General features: G+C 39.3%; 1 protein-coding gene across 2 annotated transcripts in view; it reads left to right on the top strand.

Annotated features, from left to right (window-relative positions):
* Positions 1–15,967, top strand: part of LOC134226650 (uncharacterized) — a 354,697-nt gene extending 338,730 nt beyond the window's left edge. For both annotated transcript variants that reach the window (XM_062707547.1, XM_062707548.1), the window contains 2 exons: positions 14,060–14,635; positions 14,862–15,967. In XM_062707547.1, the coding sequence (XP_062563531.1) occupies positions 14,060–14,178 (119 nt within the window). In that variant the 3' untranslated portion in view covers positions 14,179–14,635; positions 14,862–15,967. The remainder of the gene's footprint in view (positions 1–14,059; positions 14,636–14,861) is intronic.
* Positions 15,968–22,571: the final 6,604 nt, after the last annotated feature.

Consider the following 22,571-nt stretch of genomic DNA (forward strand, 5'->3'; position numbering starts at 1 on the left):
CAAGCACATCCTTACAAGTCAGGCTCGCTGCGTTGATTACACCTTCTATCTCGACCTCCCGCGAGGGCACATAAACTAAATATGCAATATTGTACGCCTTGTCTTTCGCAATTTCATTCGCCACCTGGTATGTAGGTGCGGTGATGCGTAATTTGTTTCTGTTGATTTGACTGAATTCAAGCTTCGTAAAACGACGCGTCAAATCTCGTTTTATGCCCAGGAAATCTAGGCTCTTCACTTTCTACCGAAAGTAAACAACCCAAGGCCCAGGCGAAGCCGCATGGTACAGTCGTGTGCGAGTACTATCTTTTGGAGGCCCATTGCCTCCTACTGTCTCTGCCTCCATTCTCACCTCGCAAGGTGGAAGGATAATTATTGCTTATGCTAACTTACAACTAATAGCTTATTAGAAAAAAAATATCAAGAAAAAAACTAATACAATTTGTTTCTATTAGTTCCGCTCTGTGACGGGAGAACAATAAAACAATGTCTTCCACTTAGCTGCGCTTGCTGTTGTAGGTAGCAGCAGTAATAACAATTGCCTGCTTCACTGGCATCGCCAATAGCAGCTACTTCCCTCGCCGACAACGATCGCCTTTGATCCGTAGGTAGGAATAGCACCACACAATACTTGCACTACCGAACACAATCCGCGATGAGACATAGCACACACGTCTGGCTCATTCAAGCTATCGGCACGGAATGATCACTGTATCTTGTACACATTCGGTCATGTGGAATGATGCTGTGGCAGTTTCAATACAACGAATTTAAAATCATTTAATTTGGAATTTAATTGTGAACAAATAATCAATCAGAAGCCTAAAAGCTTCCATTTTTGAAAAAAACCAAAAACAGTGAACTATGTGTAATTTAGCAAATACCAAATTCTGAAAAAAACACTGTGTCTTCAAAATGCAGGGCGGTCTCGATTATCCGGAGGCTCGATTAACCGGAGGCTCGATTATGTGGAGCTCGATTAACCGGAGAAAATGGCTCGTTTATCCGGAGTCTGATATATTTACATGATGGGTAAAAGAGAAAAAAAGATAAAAATTTAAGTCGTGTTTGGCACAACATAACGCAAAATCAAGACAAACCCAATATGTGCCAGACTTGTATCAAAAGCCAGATTAATCCACCTAGTGGTGATAGTGCCTTTCTCGCTTTTATAAGGGAACCAAAATCGAACATTCATAAAGATGGAAAATTCATGAACTTCATTTCAAAGCACCGATTTTTTTTCAGAAACAATTGTAAGTTCATTCGGAGTACGGCCTTGGTATTGGGACTCATGCCACCAAATATTTATATGAAAAAATTGGCTAACCACCACTGGTAGGCCATGTATGAATTACAACACCAGCTCCATACTCATAGTAAGAAAAATTGTCCTTGTCCTCACGATGAAATGGATGATCCGGATTTTCCAAAAGATCACTACAGAGACCATACTGGCCTTAGCTTGAATAAATGAAATAAAATAATTTTTATTCTAATAATGTCATCGCAAATAGTGCTTTGCAATGATATTTAATAACTTGGCATTTTCCCGGATGTTCCGGAGGGTCATAGTAAACATGTTTAGGCCACAACATCAAATACATACTCATAATATTAAAACAAAGGCATTTATAAAATCCTGGTGCTTTTTCGATGAAATTCGCAGATTTTTCTTTTTGTGGGATCTTCCAGATCTTCCGGAAGAGCACACGTTGGTTAGGGGTGTGCGCCAACTTCAACAGTTTATGATATCATGCCGCCGCTGATGTTTTTGCGATGGGTCGTCGTTTGAAAAGTATAACGCCACTGATCTACAGTTTTCCACGCCGATTGTAGAATTCCGCAGAATTTATCGTGGAAACTCCGAAGAACCAGTGAAATTTCCGTATAATTTCCCGGTTAATATTCCCAAAACAAAATTGAAACTCCAGAGGATTTCTTTTGAAAATTCCGTACAATTTTTCCATTGAAATTTCGAAAAAGCTTTCCACAAAAATTAAGAGGAACTTTCAAAATTCCGAAGAATTTTTCGTCGAAATCTTTAAAGGAGTGGGCCGGAGTGGGCCGTTTGGTCGAAGGCCATAAAGCCCAAAGCTGGTCGGGTATGTCTTTGCCGAACAAATCTTTAGACCGAAACTCGTCTGGTCGAAAATCATTCGGGTGAAATAGCCATGGGGTCAATAATGTCGTTTAGCAGAACAGGTCATTTGACCGAAAAGGTAGTCTGGTGTAATAGGTCATTTAGCCCAAATTGATGGTTTGGACGAAATGGTCGTTTGTCAAAAAGCTGGCCGAAAATGTTATTTGACCGAAATAATTATAAGGCCGCAATTGTTGTTTGGCCGAATATTGCCGAAAAATATATAGTAGTATATAGAATAGTTCATCTGGCCCAAAAATATCGCTTGGTCGAAATGCTCATTTAGCAGAAAGAGCCATTTAGCCGAATGAGGTTATATTTTTGTCCATATGACGATATGGCAAATGACATTTTCAGCCTTTTGGTCCATTCGGCCTAACGACATTTTCGGCCAAACGCCATTTTCGGACAAATGATCTGTTGGGGAAAACAACTTTTTCAGCCAAATTATCAGTTCGTGGTTCGTATGACCACTTCGCCCGTATGTCGCTTTCAGCCAAATGACTTTTTCAGCCAAATGACTTTTTCGGCCATACCTTTTTCAACCTTATAACCGTTTCGCCCTAATGGGAGTTGGCTAGATAAATTTTGCCTTAACATGTTATTCGGTAAAGTGGCATTTGAAAAAAGTATTTCCACCAAATACGATTCATAATATTTTCTTCTCTGTATACTTCATTCATTTATTTAGTATACATCTAAACAGATAACACTGAATCAACAATTTGACGCCACAATACATGGTTCGAGGCCGCATCTCTCCATCCTCGAATGCGCCCCACGCTCGCCAAGTCGTTTTGTACCTGGTCTGACCACCTCGCTAGCTGCGCTCCATGTCATCTCGTACCTGCCGGATCGAAAGCGAACACCATCATTGCAGGGTTGCTGTCCGGCATTATTGCAACATTCCCTGCCCATCGTACCCTTCCGGCTTTAGCTACCTTCTGGATATTGGGTTCGCCGTAGAGCTTGGCGAGCTCGTGGTTCATTCTTCCCCGCCACACACCGTCTTCTTCCACACCGCCAAATATGGTCCTAAACACCTGTCTCTCGAATACACCCAGTGCTTGCAAGTCCTCCTCGACCATTGTCCATGTTTCATGTCCATAGAGGATAACCGGTCTTATTAGCGTCTTGTACATGACACATTTGGTACGGCGGCGAATCTTTTTTGACCGCAGTTTCTTCTGGAGCCCTTAGTAGGCCCGACATTCACAGATGATGCGCCTTCGTATTTCGTATCCTTCGTATACGACTAACATTACTATCAGCCGTAAGCAAGGATTCGAGGTAGATGAATGTCATTGAACACCTCGAACGTATCACCGCATATCGTAACACTGCTTCCCAGGCGGGCCATGTCATGCTCGGTTTCGCCCACAAGCATGTACTTTGTCTTTGACGCATTCACCACCAGTCCAACTTTTGTTGCTTCACGTTTCAGGCGAGTGTACAGTTCTGCCATCTTTGCAAATGTCTGTCCGACAATGTCCATGTCATCTGCGAAACAAATAAATTGACTGGATCTGTTGAAGATCGTACCCCGGCTGTTACACCCGGCTGTTCGCATGACATCTTCTAGCGCAATGTTGAACAACAGGCACGAAAGTCCATCACCTTGTCTTGGTCCGCGGCGCGATACAAACGAACTGGAGTGTTCACCTGAAATCTTCACATAATTGTGCACACCATCCACCGTTGCTTTGATCAGTCTGGTAAGCTTCCCAGGGAAGCTGTTCTCGTCCATAATTTTCCATAGATCTACGCGCTCTATACTGTCGTATGCCGCCTTAAAATCGATGAACAGATGGTGCGATGGGACCTGGTATTCACAGAATTTTTGAAGGATTTGCCGTACAGTAAACATCTGGTCCGTTGTCGAGCGGCCGCCAACGAAGCCGGTTTGATAACTTCCCACGAACTCATTCAATAATGGTGACAGACGTCGGAAGATGATCTGGGATATCACTTTGTAGGCGGCATTAAGGATAGTGATCGCTCGGAAGTTCTCACACTCCAGCTTGTCGACTTTGTTGTAGATGGGGCATATAACCCCTTCCTTCCACTCCTCCGGTAGCTGTTCGGTTTCCCAGATTCTGACTATCAGTTCGTGCAGGCAAGTGGCCAGCTTTTCCGGGGCCATCTTGATGAGCTCAGCTCCGATACCATCCTTACCAGCTGCTTTATTGGTCTTTAGCTGTTGAATGGCATCCTTAACTTCCCTCAAGGTGGGGGCTGGTTGGCTTCCATCGTCCGCTGAACTGACGTAGTCATCTCCTCCGCTGCCTTGACTTTCAATGCCTGTACTCTCAGCGTCATTCAAATGTTCTCGTAGTGCTGCTTCCACCTTTCGATCACCACACGTTCGTCCGTCAAGATGCTCCCATCCTTCGGCTCACATTTCGGCTCGCGGCACGAAGCTATTGCGGGATGCGTTCTGCCGGGTACCTTTCTGCAGTGCGACCGCCCGTGCTGCGTCCTTCTCCTCCAGAATCTGTCTGCACTCTTCGTCGAACTGATCGTTCCGTCGACTTTGTTCCTTATACCCGACGTTGTTCTCCGCTGCATCGTTAATGGCTGCTTTGACTGTATTCCAGCAGTCCTCAAGAGGGGCCCCATCAAGCTCACCCTCTTCCGGCAACGCTGCCTCGAGATGCTGCGCGTATGCATTGTTGATGACGGATAGTTTTGGGCGCAGCTTAACCATCACCAGATAATGGTCAGAGTCGATGTTAGCGCCACGATATGTCCTGACATCGATAATGTCAGAGAAGTGCCGTCCATCAACCAGAACGTGGTCGATTTGTGATTCTGTCTGCAGTGGTGATCTCCAGGTGTACCGATACGGAAGGCTGTGTTGGAAGTAGGTGCTGCGAATGGCCATATTCTTGGAGGCGGTGAAATCAATTAGTTGTAGGCCGTTTTCGTTCGTCAGCCGGTGAGCGCTGAACTTCCCAATAGTCGGTCTAAACTACTCCTCTTGGCCAACCTGAGCGTTCAAATCTCCTATGATGATTTTTACGTCGTGGCTTGGGCAGCTGTCGTACTCACGTTCCAGCTGCGCGTAGAATGCGTCCTTATCATCATCAGTGCATCCGGAGTGTGGGCTGTGAACGTTGATTATGCTGAAGTTGAAAAACCGGCCTTTGATCCTCAACCTGCACATTTTCTCGTTGATCGGCCACCACCCGATCACGCGCCTTTGCAAATCGCCCATCACTATGAAAGCTGTTCCCAGCTCGTGTGTGTTGCCGCAGCTCTGGTAGATGGTATGATTACCTCTAAACGTTCGCACCATTGATCCCTTCCAACAAATCTCCTGAAGCGCTACGATGCCGAATCACGGTCCTTGAGCACATCGTTCCCACCGGAGTTGGTTACGCGATCTTTCCTGAGGTTGCTCGTATCCCGGCCAGCACCACGGGGAGGTAGGGATAGAAGTTGCTGGGTAAGTGGCTAAGGGCCAAGAGATGGGGTCTATTTTATTCCTTCAGGTACGCGAAGTACCAATGGTACGCTTTACCCAGCATTTGCGTGCCCGTTGCGACTCTATTGGCTGCATTGACTCTTCCTCATCAAAGCGACGAACGGCCAGCTAAATAATAAAGGAACCTTTATTATGATTCGTAATTAAATTAGTACATAATACTAAGATGAGTTTAAAGCTTACAAGACTGATTTCGAAGATATAAAAAAAAGGATAACTTTCTAAGTAATTTTAATTATCTCGTCTTTAGAAACATTTTTGCCTTCCTCGTACACCAAGGTATTACAAAAAGACTATATGTACAATGGATTACAATTTTTTTCTTTTATATTTCAGTCTGAAATTATTTCATAGCTTTATTTAAAATTTGTTTGGAAATTCGAAAATATTTTCCCCTGATAAATTTATTATGAACTTGATTTGAAGAAATTTCTCTAAGATTTGTTTCAGATACCCAAGAAACACAAAGCACTCCAATTCGCTAGTGCTACTTCAATGTTTGTACGTTTTAGAACAGCCGTATATTAGCCTTATATGGCAATTTGGCTAATTGGAGTGCTTATTGTGCTCATTGGTTACGTGGGGATTCCTCCGAGAATTTCTCCAGGAGATCCATCGGTCCTTCCTTCTGGGACTCCAACTAGGAACTCCATCGCAAACATCTTCAGGAATTACTTCAATCTCCAGGAAATCATTTGAAAACTCCTTCGGATACTTCCACAAAAATTCCTTCGGCTCTTGAAGGAATTTTCGGCAGAATAGCTTGATAAATTTCTGTGGGAATTCCAAAACGAATTCCTAGGGAATTCTTGAAGAAACTCTCGGGGAAACTTATAAAGAGATTTCTGGAGGAATACCTCAATTTCCGGGAAAAAAATTTGATGGAATTTTTGAGAGAATTCATGGAGAAATTTCTGAAGACGAGCTCGGTGGTCTAGTGGCTACCGCTTCTGCCTTATAAGCAGGAGGTCGTGGGTTCAATTCCAGGCTCGTCCCTTTCCTACTTTGTATTTCTATCTTAGTTCTTTCTGTGTTTCACGTTATACCAAAACGATTCCTACTGTTATAACCTTCCACACAAACCCAAAACCTCCCGTGGCACCTATGAGAGGTCGTAGAGTTTTCTGCATCTTTCTTAAGTAGGTGTCCAACAAACCATCCTTCCCCTTCCTCAGCATTCGCAAGGACGTGGCCAGGACAAATCTTGACTACTGGAGAGTACATTGCTTCCATCCAAGAGTTAGTGATTAGTCCCAAATCAATATGTGTGGAAACGGATGAAAGTGATTGCTACTCTCATACAATAGTCTTGGCTTGTACCACCTACGAATTTGTGCGAACTGCTAAATGCTAATGCTAATTCATGGAGAAATTTCTGAAAGAAAAAGGGGGAGAATTTCTAGAATTGAATTGCATTATCTTTATTCACGAGATTTTCAACCCTTAGCCGGTTAATCTCGTGATAGATTTTCTAGAAGAATTCTCGGGCTTATTGTTTTAAGATATTGCTATGAATTACGGGAAAAATTTCTCGGAAAATCCTGAAGGGTTTTTGGATATTTTCTTGTAGAAATTTTAGGGGAAGTACCGGCTGAAATTCTGTGAATTCCGGCATGATCTTCCGGGAGAATTCCTTAAATAATTTCCAGAGGAACTTCTGGGGGAAATTATTGAAGATAATTACGAAAGAGTTTTGACGAAATTTCCGGAAAAAATATCTAGTGAAATAGCCAGATGAATTTGCAGACGAATTTCTCAAGGAATTTCCGGGAGAATTCCCGAAGAAAAAAATCTCTGAACAATTTTCCGGGACTGTTCTTGGAAGTATTTTCGGAAGAATTCCCGGGGCTTCCACGTGAGTTTGTGAAGAAATTCAAAGAGAATTTCTAGAAAGGGGATGCCCATATACCACGTGGGTAACTTAGAGGGAGGTTGGGTATGGCGAATTTCCACGGTTCAAACAATTTCTTGAAAATTTGTAAAATTTGTAATTGCCCACGCTGAGGGAGGGGGCTATTAAAAACTGATCAAAACATGTCCACGTGGTATATGGACAGCCCCCAAGGCCTCGAAGTAATTAATGAAGAGCTCTTAATGAAATTTCTGGAGTAACTTCAGAGAGAATGTCAAGAGGAAATTTCGTATAATTCGACAACTTATTCTGGGCATGTGCTTATTGAACCAGGTTGGGTACATATCGATGTTGAGGTCATTGCAAAAGCATTGGTTGATTCGATAGATACTTTGGATGGTACTTGAGAACGTTTTGGAGTACCATGAACATCTCGTATTCAAGAAAATTGGGTTTGCATGATGCCTATTGAACCAGAGTGGGTATATGCCGACGATGAAAACATTACAAAAGCTTTGGTTGATCTGGCAGATAACTTAGGTTGAACTGAAAAACGTTTTGGAGAACATTGAACGTCTCGTATTGCTGGAAATAGATCACTGTCTCATCAATCAGGATGACTCAATATGATTGAGTGTTAAGAATTGTCAAACAATGTGGTATAGGATCCAAATATTTTAGATTCATCTGCATGCTCTCAGAAGCGAAATCTTCCCAGGGTTTCGGTTATGTGGGTCTCCATGGTATAATTAACTTGGCCTCTGATATTTTTCCTGCAAAACCGACATCCTAAAAAATAAAAAAATTGCTGAAGAAAGTGGGGACCTAGCTTTCATCTGTGATGTTTTACAGCCAATCTGAAACGCTGTGCATAGATGACCCATACGTCCCGAAATGGGTTGAATCAGATGTAAGATTATTACGTATAGCATATGAAGGACCCCACGCATGTGCCATGGTTAAAACATATTAAAATTATTACTAAAATCGTGCAAAATAACAAAACAAAAAAAAGTTTTTTTTCTTGTGTACGTACTATCGAGGTAAATTGCATGTACTATCGAGGTATGCCTGTATAACGAAACTATTGCTTCTTACCTGTGCAAAAAAGCTTCACCTATCCAACCTCTTTTCGGCTTCCCGTGGAGCTCGTTCAAACTGCTAAGCACACATCTATACACAACATGATGGGTGATTCCATGAGCAACGCCAGCACACACTCCTGACAGGATCGCCAAATGCGTAATTCAAAATCGCACATATGAATCACCCATCATGTTTACATTGCTTACTCTCGCGACTCACATCGTGATGAAGGAGGAATTGACTGACTGTGAATGTGTCTCTTGCATGCGATGGCTGCTACGATCTGTCATGTGACTGAGAAACCGTATTTAAGACTTGTTAATGTTTATAGGCCTGTCCAACGCCACACAATCATGTCTGTCATCAGTTACAAAATCAGATTTTTGTTAAAACGATAGTACATCTGACAAACCAGACATAATGCACGCGTACAAAAAAGGATGAGATTGAGCAACGACTGCTACGCGCACATAAAATTTAGCGCACGCGAGTCTCACGAAGCTTATGTACCTATGTTACCCCATGGCAAACCTTTGCAAACAACAGCGGAGGTGCGTAAAACAGCTTGGGCGGGAAATTTTCATTCAATAATATCGTCGCCTAAGTAACGCCAACTATGCATTCCTAGCGCATGAGATGAGTCTCATGAGACGTACATTGAGACACGCTCACTCAGTTATTTTATGCGCGCGCTAGCTTCTCTCGTCGCACAGAATCGGTGCTACGTGAGCTTTTGTAGCTCATGGCACACTGTCTCATCCATGTATACACGAGAATTAAGAGACTCTGTGACAAACTAGTGGCGTATTGAAAAAAAATCGTGGTTGGAAAGGGGAGGGACTGCTGTAGCAACTTAAGAAACTAAGAATTATGTTTCTGCCTGACTTTGTGTTTCACGTCGTTGAAATACAATGATCTTTTCATTTTCAGAGCTTCTCTTGGGCAAATAAAATATTGAGCGCAACAGATCGTTTTCCAATTTTTAGGATCATTAGAAATAACTCATACCTACCGATATAGAAAAAATATGCATCCCAATATGGAATTGCCTGAAGTATAGACCTTGAGCACCTTGAGAACTGCTTGCATTTTTTTATTCCTTCATGCTGACTGTGGTCCATAGAATTGAATTGGATGAGCGTTTAACAAATTTTCCATTACAGTTCATCCAAGAATTCTTTGGAGTTTAGGCATAAAGGTCTGCACACGATACGGTTATTACCTCTTTTTCAAAATGGATAATGCGCTTTGTATAACATAGAACCAAATTGGATTTGCCCTCGAAATTATTTTAGTTCAGGTCTTCTGAGAATTCCCTTGAATATACGCCCTATTGGCTGTTAGATCTTTCCAGAAATGGTTTATGCTCTATGTGATCCATGTAACCAGATTGGATAAGCCTTAAACTAGAAGTCAAATACTATTTGATCCAAAACATCACGAATAGTATGTTCATTCCAAGAAGGAGCTAATAGATCTTAATGTCTATAATCCACGTAGATATACGTATATTAATCTACGTGTGGAGATCTGAAAGCCCAAACTCCAGGAAGTTATTGGAAGACCTGAAACATATTTAATTAAATAATTTAATTTGAGTCCTTGGATTGCTATGTATACATGATAAAAAAATTCGAAGATCAATTAAATAAAAAAAAGTAATCTGAACAAAAAATATTTTTTCATCCTCCCAACAAAATTTCTCCAGGAATTCCTTCGAAAGTTTCTTCAAGCATTCTTTCGGAAGTTTCTCCAGAGTTTATCAAAATTGGCAGCCATCATATTATTTTCTGGACAATTTTGGCATATATTTTTAAATTTCAGGGTTTGCAGAAATCGCTGTCAATAGATAACGAACAACGATAAAAGAGAAGTATGAACATTTTTGAACCTTAACAAGCCATGAAAACAAATTTTTACAATTCCTGATCATAATATCTGGTTTACAGTTGGCGTTTGAGTGATAAAACGGCCTACTTTTCCATACCAATGACATGGGCGCTTTAATGAACATTATGCAACTCAAATGGGTTGCATAAAATCCATGCTATAATGGGAAACCAGCATTAAAACAATAGTTACATGACCACATTCAGCTAAATTGGCTTGGGTGAGTGTGCAAATAGTGTATTCTTTGTGTCACGTAATAAATGAAATAATTTCATGGGCATGATATCCAATTTTCCAAAATCAGGTTTATCTTTCGCTTTATGGTCTGTCGAACACACAATGGGGCACGATAATATGGAATCTGTTTGTTTTCTGCAGCAACATGATTTTTCGGTAAGATTGGTCATGTTAAGTAACTAAAATTCCACCATTGTGGTACAGATTTATCATATTCAGGGCTGGTGGAAATTCGCGGCAAAATTTTCAAAATTTCGCGGACAGCCAATTCAGAAAATCTGAAAATTCGCGGCAATTTCGCGGTAAATTATATTTCGGTACAAAAAATAAAAAAAGACAATGTAGATTCCATATTTATTTAAATTTTTGCGTTTATGATTTAAATTTTTTTATTACTTTTTATTATTTTTTGCATTACTAGTCAAAAGCACTTGGTAGGCCCAATTTTTTTCGTCAACTTTTGGCGCTGGGAAGTGTTGATTAAATTGTACTGGCTGACACTACGTTCAGCATCTACCGAGTTTCCAGGAATAGACAGATATTCCACCGCTATTTTGAAGAGCTGAGGAAAGCGGTCTTGGTTTGCAAACCAAAACGTGAGTGGATCGGCATTTTCCTGTATTTCCGTAAAGACATGTTTGTAGGTCGATAGCTCATCCTGTATCATAGACTTGTTGGTTGCACATTCTGAAATTCCATCGAACAGGTCATCAACAGACAAAAACTTCGCTTGCTGCGAATCCAGTGATCGGACCGATCGTAAAAACTTCAAACCCGGTTGGCAGAATTGCGAGGTAGGTGTCGAGTAGTATTGCTTCATCTTATTCGACGCTTCGGCATTCCGAATAATTTTATATTCTTTGAGGCCAAATTGACTTTTCCCGTCAAACAATTTTATTGGTGCAATCGATTAATTCTCTTATTTAGGATAAACTTTCCTAAAGAATCCATATTTTTTACGTCTCTAACTATTTTTAAAATTTGAAAGAAAAACAAAATTGTTCTTCAATTTAATTTTGGCTCAACATTCGACCAGTTTCGGACTTTGCACTGTAAAAAAAAAAATCGAGGCGTCAAAAAATGCATTGTTTGTCGAGTTGGTATTGACTAGGTCAAGAAATCGACTGAGGAAAGGTTAATTTCGCGGTTTTTCGCGAAAATGTTAAAATTTCGCGGATTTCGCGGCTTCCGCGAAATCGCGAATTTCCGCCACCCCTAATCAAAAGAATTTATCATGGAGTATAGTCCCCCTTATTGATTGATTATCGTAACAGCTTGCAAAAAAAGAATTACTATTCCTGGCCACGCTTATCTATACCGATACTAGGGATAGAAGGAATAAATAATACGGAATTGGATATTGGGAAGGTATTCATTGGGTCAGAATTTGTCTGTAGCTGGCAAAACGACCATTGTAGAACTGACCCCGTACTACACCACGAAAAGGTATCTACCCGAGCAAAGCTTGAGAGCAAATCGATAACTTGTTTTGATGTTGTGAAATCGTCGAATATGATTACTTAATTTGATATCTTTTTGGTCGTTTTAACGGTTAAAATAACAAAATGTATAGCAGAAAAACCACATAAACTAATCCTGCTATCGATGAGAGCAAATCGAAAACTAAATTTGATATTGATCTCGATTACAAAGTCTGAAAACATAATGAGAGCATATAGAAAACATATTTTGATTTTGACATCAAATTGAAATCATAATTTGTTTTCAAATATGAATCATAATGATTGATTACATATTTTGATCTCATTTTGCTGTAGATTTCTAAATTGTATCATCTGACAGCAAACTGTGTACTAATTTTGTTATCAGAACCAATATCAAAATTAGTTTTCGATTTGCTCTCATCGATAGCAGGAATAGTTTTCGATTTGATGTCACAGTAAGATTTTTCTGCTGTAGATTTTGATCTTTTAACCGTTAAAACGACCAAAAGGATATCAACCTGAGTTATCAAAATTAGGCGATTTCACTACAACAAAAGTTATCGATTTGCTCTCAAGCTTTGCTCGGGTAGTTTGATGTCAGCTCTTACAATTTAGAAATCTACAGCAAAATGAAATAAAAATATGTAATCAGTTATGATGATTCATATTTGAAAACAAATTATGATTCCAATTTGATGTCCAAATCAAATGTTTTCTATATGCTCTCATTATGTTTTCAGACTTTGCTCGGGTACCCAGCCCTACAAGTATACCAATAATGTTTTACTTATTAATTGAACAATTCCCTTTTTTATCGACTTTTCAAATGTTAAATTTAAGTTCAGTCGTGCATGTTGAATTACGCGCACCAGCTTATCGAACTTGAAAAGGGTAGCGCACGCGTGTGTTACAGTAATTGCTTTTAAATTAACTCATTGTTACTCTTGTTCCCACTTATAAAACATACTCGCTTCAAACCTTAGCTTCAGGTTACTACAAACCTTAGCCCATACAAAACTAAAACTAAGTGACTAAAGCTAATTAAATTTCTTCATGTTCAAACCTTACGAGCAGAACACCAACAAATTCGTATCCAACCTGTAAACGAGCAGTTTCCCCCTTCGTGAGAGTCGTCAACCAAATCGCGGGTGCCTTGTTCAAGCTTGAAGCTTGTACCAGAAATTTCAATCATTGACGAAGAAAAGGCCCAAAAAATGTGGCTTCTCAAACGACGACATCAACGGCGCATTCAACTTCTTCGTCATTGCCGTAGGCACGGGCAATTCCATACAGCACGTAGAGCACTGAGACCGAAGCTTGTCGTAATCCAATTACACCGGCGATTATTATTGACAAGTTCATGGCTCGGCTTCACTAGGAAAAAAAAAATACAAAAACAGAGTGTAAATCGGCTGTGGCAGTTAGTAGTTCCGCTTTGGCTGCGGATTGCCATGACTAAATCACATTTCACTTGACGCAAAAAATATATAAATTGACTACCGCAGAGAAAATCCACGCTTAGGTTAGAAGAAAGGAGACAATGTAACCGGTGAAATCTCCACAGCACCCAGTCAATTGTCGATGATGATCGCCCCGATCTATAAGCCCAAATGTTGAAATCGAGAGCGATGTGATTTATGATGTTCATTTAATTAGGGTGTCTTCGAAGCTTGTTGTTGTGAAGTACAAAAGTAACGATTTATATTACTCAACACAGTAATCAACTCGTGTACAATCTAATTATGGGAATATTTTCTCTAGATGTAATGGTCATTGGGATGATCCTATCTGTTTCTGTAAAAAAATTGTGTGTCATAATGGTTATTGATATCGGTATTGGTGTTTCGGACGGTGGTCAAACAATCGAATTAAGTTGAAACCATTAGTCTTACAATTTTTTTTTTCGAATCTCTTTCCAGGCCTTTTTATGCGTCCGGACGAGGCCAATCTCTACACTACCCTGGAACAAACGATGAGCAGTAATCCAAACGTGTACTTTCAACGGGGCGGCGGAGTCCATCCAGGAATGATGTACTAAAGTAAAAAAAACACAAATAGGGAAAAGCACCGACGAAGATGGTTCCTACAACAAACGTACGAAAACGAATGAAACACGGCCTCGACACCCGAACCAAAATGCACAGAAGGACACCCAAGTGGTCCTGACCGATTTCCGGTTTTTGAGGTTTCGGAGGCCGCCAAACGATTGATCGATAGTATTTTTTGGAGCAACACCAACCACCGTAGTACCGCTGCCGCCAGTCGCCGCCACTAGTTTGGATTCAGCAGCAATACCACATTACCAACCGATGCTGCACCGAGGACGGAAGCGACCACGGCAGGCGAAACAAGTGATTTTAGTTCAATAAGATTGATTTGTAAGGACACCCGCAGAGATCCCGAAATGCTTCTTCCCAGTTCCCTATTCGGTAGAAAAGAGTACGCAACCAGTAGACCACGCTAGGACCTGCTACTTTCAACTTCATTAGATTTTAGTAAGTATGATGATCATTAAACAACGAATAACATTCTATACCGTAAATTTTTCGGAATATTATACAAAATCATTAAAATCTTCACATTTTATTCCAATTTGGTCTTACTAAATCTAATAATCTATTCCAATCCAATAGTATCCAATTTTTAAAAATTTCAGTCTAATACCGCAAAATGACGATTATTGGGACCAAATTCAATCAACTCAATTATTCTTCATTTTAGAGTGAACCCGAGAAAATGTGATCTCTCAGAACAGACGGTAACCGAGGAGAAGAAAACAGAGACGACAAGACCTACAACGAGGCACATCCATTTGGCTAGGTTTGCGTAACCTAACCTGAAGAGTAAAAGAAGCAAAATATCATTCACCCGACCACCCCGGAAACCCTTTGGGGCACGCAGTATTGCAGTATTGCGTCATTATGGGCCACAATTTTCCACTCCACAGCCGAAAAGTGTGAAAGCGAAAGTGAGAGAAGGAAATTCCGATAGGCAAATAGTAAACCCTAATAAGCACTCGTTCATCAATCAGCAATCAATAGAAACTAGGTTAATCTAAATTATACAAATTTGTGCGGCTCACCCCACTTTTTCACACACTTGATAGATTTAAACTATTTAGGTAGACAAATCAGTGTTCATACCTTTTCCAATCCCATGTCCCTGTAGACTTAGAAGACTTTTGCATGTTTATAGAACTACTTTTACGGAAGACTAGTGACAAATCAACTGCAGCTACTCTTTATTCCACATAGGTGTTAGGAAGATTAAGGATATGTGTTAATACCGATGGACCTCCAACGGGAACAAAACTCTCTCTGTGAATGAATTTAACTGATGATTCTCGCTAGATTTCGAAAAAGGACTTAAATAACAATGAGATTTGCTTCACTGGACGTCATGCGGCTTAAATTTGTGTGATCCTACATATTAAAGTGGGATTTAATTTCCATTGTTATTTCAGTCCTTCGGTGAAACTGTGTGAGAATTTCCTAATATTAATAAGTACCGCAAAAGTGTACAATACTTCCTTCATCCGGTAATTTCACTTTTGGTCCAAAAATACGTGGAATCAAAACTGGGATTACCCCTTCCCTTACCCCTCTAGTAGTTTAATTTGTACTCTAAGGAGATTAGAATGTGAAGTGCGAAATGAGAAAAAAAAATGTGGATCGAACCGATCGATCGATGCAGGAGCGTGCATAAATATTCGATAACAAAAAATATTCTTGCTGTAAATACTAGTGCCTAAAAATCGCCACCGGTTCGGAGGAGATAAATAGAATCGACGTTACTTTTTAAGATTGAGAAATGAGCGAATAATAGAACGTGTTTTGAATATCTTTTAGATACGAAAGAAACCCCTAACTACTCTACTAAGCGCACCATGTGACTTTCATTTCCAAAAGATAGCAAATTGCAAAGATGGCTCTCTGATATCGTTCACTTTTCACCGGGCAAAATCTAAACCAGTTTGTTTGCATGGCAATGAAATAGGTCTCAAAATAATGTTTTTCATCAAAATTTTTACGGTGGAAAGTGTAGTAAACAGTAATCGTGATCCCACTGGTTTGGATTTCAGTATACATGCGTCTCATTTGCCTAACTGGAATGAACAACCTACAATAAAGCTCAACACACGGAGTGATCTTCCACGCAATACTTGTGTCACACCAGACATGACGGATGCTCAAGCATTCAAAGCTCTACAAACTCAACATGTGAGAGAGCTGCCTACGTTTAGTGAGAATATTATGGACTGGCCCGTTTTCGAAAACAAGTTTAAAACTACAACTGCCGAGTTTAAACTTAACAATCGGGATAATTGAACTACCCAATTGTGGGTAATTTTTTTCTGTGGTATTCTCATCAGTGCGTAAACTTAAATTTTGGGTCGATTTATCTGTTCGTGTAGACTGAACAGTGCTTTGCAAGGAAAAGCGTGTAAAACCGTCGAAGCTTTATTGTCATCAGCTGAAAACCTAGATCAAATTATGAAAATGCAGAAATCAAATTTTGGGCACACGGAATGGGTTGTTGCGAACCGACTGGAGGTCCAACGGAACCTGGATTACATCAAAGACGGAAACATTGAGACGTTCAGATTTTTCTATAATACCGTATAGTTGGTACTGCAGTAGTGCTGAGAAATGTGAGGACAAATGCATATTTGATGAATCCTGAGCTGAATAGCACATCTAGTCGAAAAGCTTCCAAACTTTAGCAAACAAATGTGGGTCCCTTATAAGGGTATGCGATAACACAATTTTTCCTGACGAAACGAAACGAAACGAAAATAGAAATGCTACTGTTGGATCGGAACGAAACGAAACGAAATTAAATTTTTCTTCCGAATCTTCGAAACGAAATCCGGGTCCATTTGATTCGAAATTTTACGAAACGAAACGAATTTTTTTTCCGCGGAATTTTTATTAAAAGTTTTTTAGCATTATATAGATAATGCAACAAAGGAATAAAAAAAATCCGCAGAGGAAATAATTTTGTTTAACATTTTTAAAGTCAAATAAGGTCGTTACAGTATATAAAAAAAATTGCACCGCCTAGAATTTTTTTCTCTAAAATAAAGTTTTGATGCGACACAAAAATATCGGAAAATTATAAGGTTTTACAAAACATTCTTTAACAAATCCGAGGAGGTTTTTGTTTTTTTTTTCATTTTAATATTTATCTTTTATAACCCTCTCCCCCTTGACCTTTCCGACATCAGTAGGACATTTATTAAATGTAACGGCTTAAGAACAAAATCAGCATTTTGAATCAGCAATCCTCATTTTGAATATGAATCTGCAACATTTATTTGCTCAGCAGCTGTTCTAGATTCATTTTTGATACCAGTCAGTTGTCAAAAACTTAAAACTGTCATAACGCTCAGTTCTATTTACTGCAGATTTGAACCACGAATGAATCACGAGTTTCAAATATTTTGGTGTATGAATGCGTCATTTTATCTACGGATAAATCCACTTTGCAATTACGGCCCCTTCCTTGGCAGCAACATAATGATTTCATTTAATTGAAAATTTTAAAAGGATGATTTCGGGAAACCAGCGAGTTCGTTCTATTTTGCACCAGATTCAAACAAGAATAGTGATCGATAATTTGAAATGAAACTGAATCACTACTGATTTCATTCTACATAATTGTGACCCAAATGCCATAGGGAGAATCTAGCTTAATTTTACAAAAAAACATATGTAAGTAACAGGTTATTTTGGATCTATTCACCATTTTCAAAAGTATGCCCCTCACCATAAACAACATGAAAATATTCATCTCATAATATCGCTTAATATTTCCAACAGATTTCATATTGATAAGATCTGTTCACTATTTTGAAAAGTATTACAGATTCAAAGTGCCACCCATCCATTTCAATTAACATCTTGAATAAAGTATGCAGGTAAATTTTAGACCAAATTCATGACGATCTATTGAATTTGTAAAACTTTCCAAAATGGTCTTTTCAACAGATCTAAGCAGTATGAAAGCTGTTGAGTGCAATACAAAACTCTACTTTTTTTTCTTTGTGAGTTTTTTATTGTGAGGGGCATTTTTCATCCATCACTTTTTCATGAAGTTATGGGCCAAAAACAATGGGTACGTTTGCGTGAGTTTTGACAGTTTTTCCATGGGAAAACTGTCAATACACACGCAAACGTATCAATTGTGTTTGGCCCATTAGTCTTGGAAGATAAATGAAAATCGTGACTGCTAGATGAAAACCTTTTTTCGTTTCATCACATTTTCACGAATTCTTTAGTGCGCTGCGGTGGGAGTTGAACCTAAACAATAATATCCTTGAGATGCGCTGACAACATTTTCACGCTATCTGCATGTAGGCATCAGGGTCTGGGTCATTTGGCATAAAGTCAATTGGCATAAAATCATTTGGCATAACGCCATTTGGCATAAAGTCATTTGGCATAAAGTAATTTAGCATAAAGGCTATTTGTCATAACGGACATTTGGCATAATTTTGAACCACAACAAAAAAGTAGGTCATTTGCCATAATTTGGAACTGTTAAGGACAAGCATCTCGAAATCCAAAACAAAATTCACTCGCGTTTTCAAGGGCACACCACTCAACTGTCGTTTTTATTATTCCACGGATGTTGCGACACTACAAAGCTGAAACAATAAAAACTAAACTTGTCCACTGCCTCCGTATTGAGTGGTGTGCCCTTGAAAACACGAGTGAATTTAGTTTTGGATTCTGTGACGCTTATATTCTGTATTCTGAACAAACTTCTATTTTCATAAAAACAATCACTTTTAATTATGAAGAAGAGATCAAATCGCCCATTGCATTGCAAACGCCCACTTTTAAAGAAGGGATCACTTCCACCATTGCCTTAATCCGGACAAACGCCTACTTTTAAAGATAAGAAATCACATCCACCATTGGTCTAATCCAAGCAAATGCCTACTTTTCAAGAAGTGATCATATCCACCTTTGCCTTAATCCTAGTTTTAATGAAGGGATCACATCCACCACTGCCTTAATCCCGGCAAGCGCCTACTATTAAAGAAAGGATCACATCCACCATTGCCTAAATCCGGGCGGGCAACTACTTCTTAGGAAGGGGTAATATCCACCATTGCCTTAATTCGAGCAAACGCCTTATTTTAAAAAAGAGATTGCATCCACCATTGCCATAATCCGGCCAAAAGCTCACTTTTAAAGGTGGGATCACATCCACCATTGCCATATTCCGGACAAACGCCTACTTTTAAAGATAAGGAATCACATCCACCATTGTCTAAATCTGAACGAGCAACTACTTTTTAAGAAGGCCGGGCAAATGCCTACTTTTCAAGAAGTGATCACATCCACCCTTGTCTTAATCCGAGCAAGCGCCTAGTTTTAATGAGGAGCTCTCATCCACCATCGCCTTATGCCGAGCGAACGCCCTAATTTTAAGAAGAGATCACATCCACAATTGTCGTAATTCGAGCAAGCGTCTATTTTAAAAGAAGGGATCACATCCACCATTGCCTAAATCTGGGCGAGCAACTACTTTTTGAGAAAGGGTAATATCAACCATTGCCTTAATCTGAGCAAACGCCTACTTTTAAAAAAGATATTGCATCCACCATCCGAGCAAGCGGTCCATACTCGGCTAATGCATGCTTTCTTGTGGATTGTGTATTTGGAAGGATTTCTTGAAGGATTGTGTATTTGATTATGTTATATTCACTATTCCAGGTTTTTTTACAGCACCACTGAGACTTGTCATTTATTTTATGAATAAACAAAAATTATGCCATATGTCCGTTATGCCAAATGACCCTCACTTTTGTCGCTGTAGTCAATTATGCCAAATGTCCGTTATGCCAAATGTTTTTTATGCCAAATGACCTTATGCCAAATGGCGTTATGTCAAATGACTTTATGCCAAATGACCCACTCCCTAGGCATAACCCGTCCCGGATTATGTGGAACAGTCTACTTGCCACGTATTTCCTGGAGCCCAGGAAAACGTTCCGAATTCCATGATGAATCTGTATAGCCGTTATTTCTGCAGCTCTGCAAAGTGAAGAACAAATTTCCGTAAAAAATACGGTTATTTGCTGATTTTAGCAATAAAATGAGAGCTAGGACATGATTTAATCTTTTATTCGAGACTGTCTTGTATTCAGTCGGTAGCTCTAAAGAGGTGATCGCCATGCCAGTATTAGATAGACACTTTCAAATGTTAAGAGAAATATAAAATATCTAGTTTGAGTTTTCGCCAAAAAAATTGTTCGGGTCTAGCTCGGGTTTAAGACTGCAAAAATTGTCGGGTACGGGTCGGGTTCGGGTTCGATAAGATTTTTCATTCCGGGTTTGGGTCGGGTCCGGGTTTGAAGGGAATTTCTAAACCGGGTTCGGGTTTACAAAATGTGAAACCCGACCATCTCTACAGCATAACTTAATTAATTTGTTACAGAATCTTCCAAATACAGGTCAGACTCGATTATCCGGAGTATCGATTTTATTTTCACTCCGGATAATCGAATCACCATAAAAAAAAATCTGCAATTAAAAAATCTATGTTTTATTTTACTTGCAGTGGTGTAGTCTATTATTTAGAAAAAAACCTGAACAATCCACTTGCGGCATCGGTGACTTTCTGGTGTACACCCAGGTTTTTTTTACACGGTTGGAATTCATTAATTTCTCGGTAAACCTGAACTTCCACAGCTTTTTAAATGCCCTCTGAATTTTCTTTGATTTTTTGTGAATTTTTTCGTGGGGTTAACTCATAGTTTCATTGACGCAAAAGGTCTTAAACGACTAAAAGCAAACCGTGTAAAAAAAACCTGGGTGTATTATGAAAATACAGTGTTTTTGCCATAACTTTTGAATACATAGTAAATTTTCACTATAAAATGATAAGACAGGAAATCCTGAATGCAAGAATGGTTGAGAATACGTGCAAAAAAAATGTCGGGATTATTTACGCGCTTTTTGTACAAAAATAGTATTTGGCCATTATGACATTTATGATTATTGCTAAATATTAACTGTTAAAAGCAGCAGCACGTCCAAACTAACAACAAACTGCCCTACGGAAAACACACTGCACCGGCACGATTGTGACAGAAAATCGGTACGATTTTGAAGCATTTGAACAATCTGGATCTGAAGAATCTAGAAAATGTGAAAAAATATAGATTTCCATGATATACGGAATCAAAAATATCTGAAGGTAGAAGTTTAGGTCATGACAATGATCTCAATCGGAAAGATATGAATCAGTTCCAGATTCCGAAATAAATAAGATATCAGAGAATGCCTCAAATCTGGAGCATTCTTAAATCTGCGAAGATCTAACAATCTACTAAATCAGGAAAACTTCTGAAACGTCACCATCTCCATTTCATTGTTTTCAAACAATGGTTGTTCAAACGGACAATATTCAGTAGTCCAGTGAGAATTATTTCGCTTTTCGAAGAGTTTCCACAACTAGAAGAGCACAAATCGAACAAACGCCTCAGAATACATTACATGTTACATATACAAACACAACTCAGTTAAACTTAAATAAAAATATAGCATACCAAAACGATGAGATCTACAAAGTCGCAAGTCGCAAGCTTAATGCGTTTCTGTTTAAGATACAGAATTGTATTATGTAGTGAGATTTAGTGAAAGAATTTATATGTATAAAATATTGAGTAGAGTTTGGGGGTCGTACACTTATTACGTAAGCATTTTTTCTGGGTTTTTCGACACCCCCTCCCCCCATGTAAGATTTTTTTCATACAAAAGAATTTTTATTTATATGGAGCGTAAGATATTGACCGACCCCCCCTCCCCCCATAAGTGCTTACGTAATATGTGTACGGCCCCTTGAATGGCTTTACTAAGCGGCGCAGCCGAATTTTTTTATGATATGGAAATTGGAATTATGAAAAATTATTTTTGCAATTCCTGATCATAATACCTGGTTTACAGTTGTCATTTGAGTGATAAAACGGCCTACTTTTCCATACCAACATAATGGATGCTTTAATGACCATTATGCAACTCAAATGGGTTGCATAATATACATTATAGCACTCATTTGCGAGCTATAATGAAAAACCTACATTGGGACAGTAGTTACTTGACTACATTTAGCTGAATTAGTTTGGGTGAGTGTTTAAATAGTGTACTCTAAGCGTCTCGTAATAAATGAAATGGTTTGTTGGACATAACATCACAATTTTCCAAAGGCAATTGCATTCATCGCTTCATAGCTTTTCAAGCTATGCAATTTGGCACGATAAGATGGAATCTTATTGTTCTCTGCCGCAACATAATTTATTGGCACGAGTGATCATGTGGAGTAAATTCGATTGTACAATTTTGGTATAGATTAATCATATCAAAGCCCATTTTCGTCATTGCAAAAAATAGAGTGTGCAACTCGTTTGCAAAACTC

The sequence above is a fragment of the Armigeres subalbatus genome, chromosome 3, assembly GCF_024139115.2.
Source record: "Armigeres subalbatus isolate Guangzhou_Male chromosome 3, GZ_Asu_2, whole genome shotgun sequence".
In the NCBI taxonomy this organism is placed as follows: Eukaryota; Metazoa; Arthropoda; class Insecta; order Diptera; family Culicidae; genus Armigeres; species Armigeres subalbatus.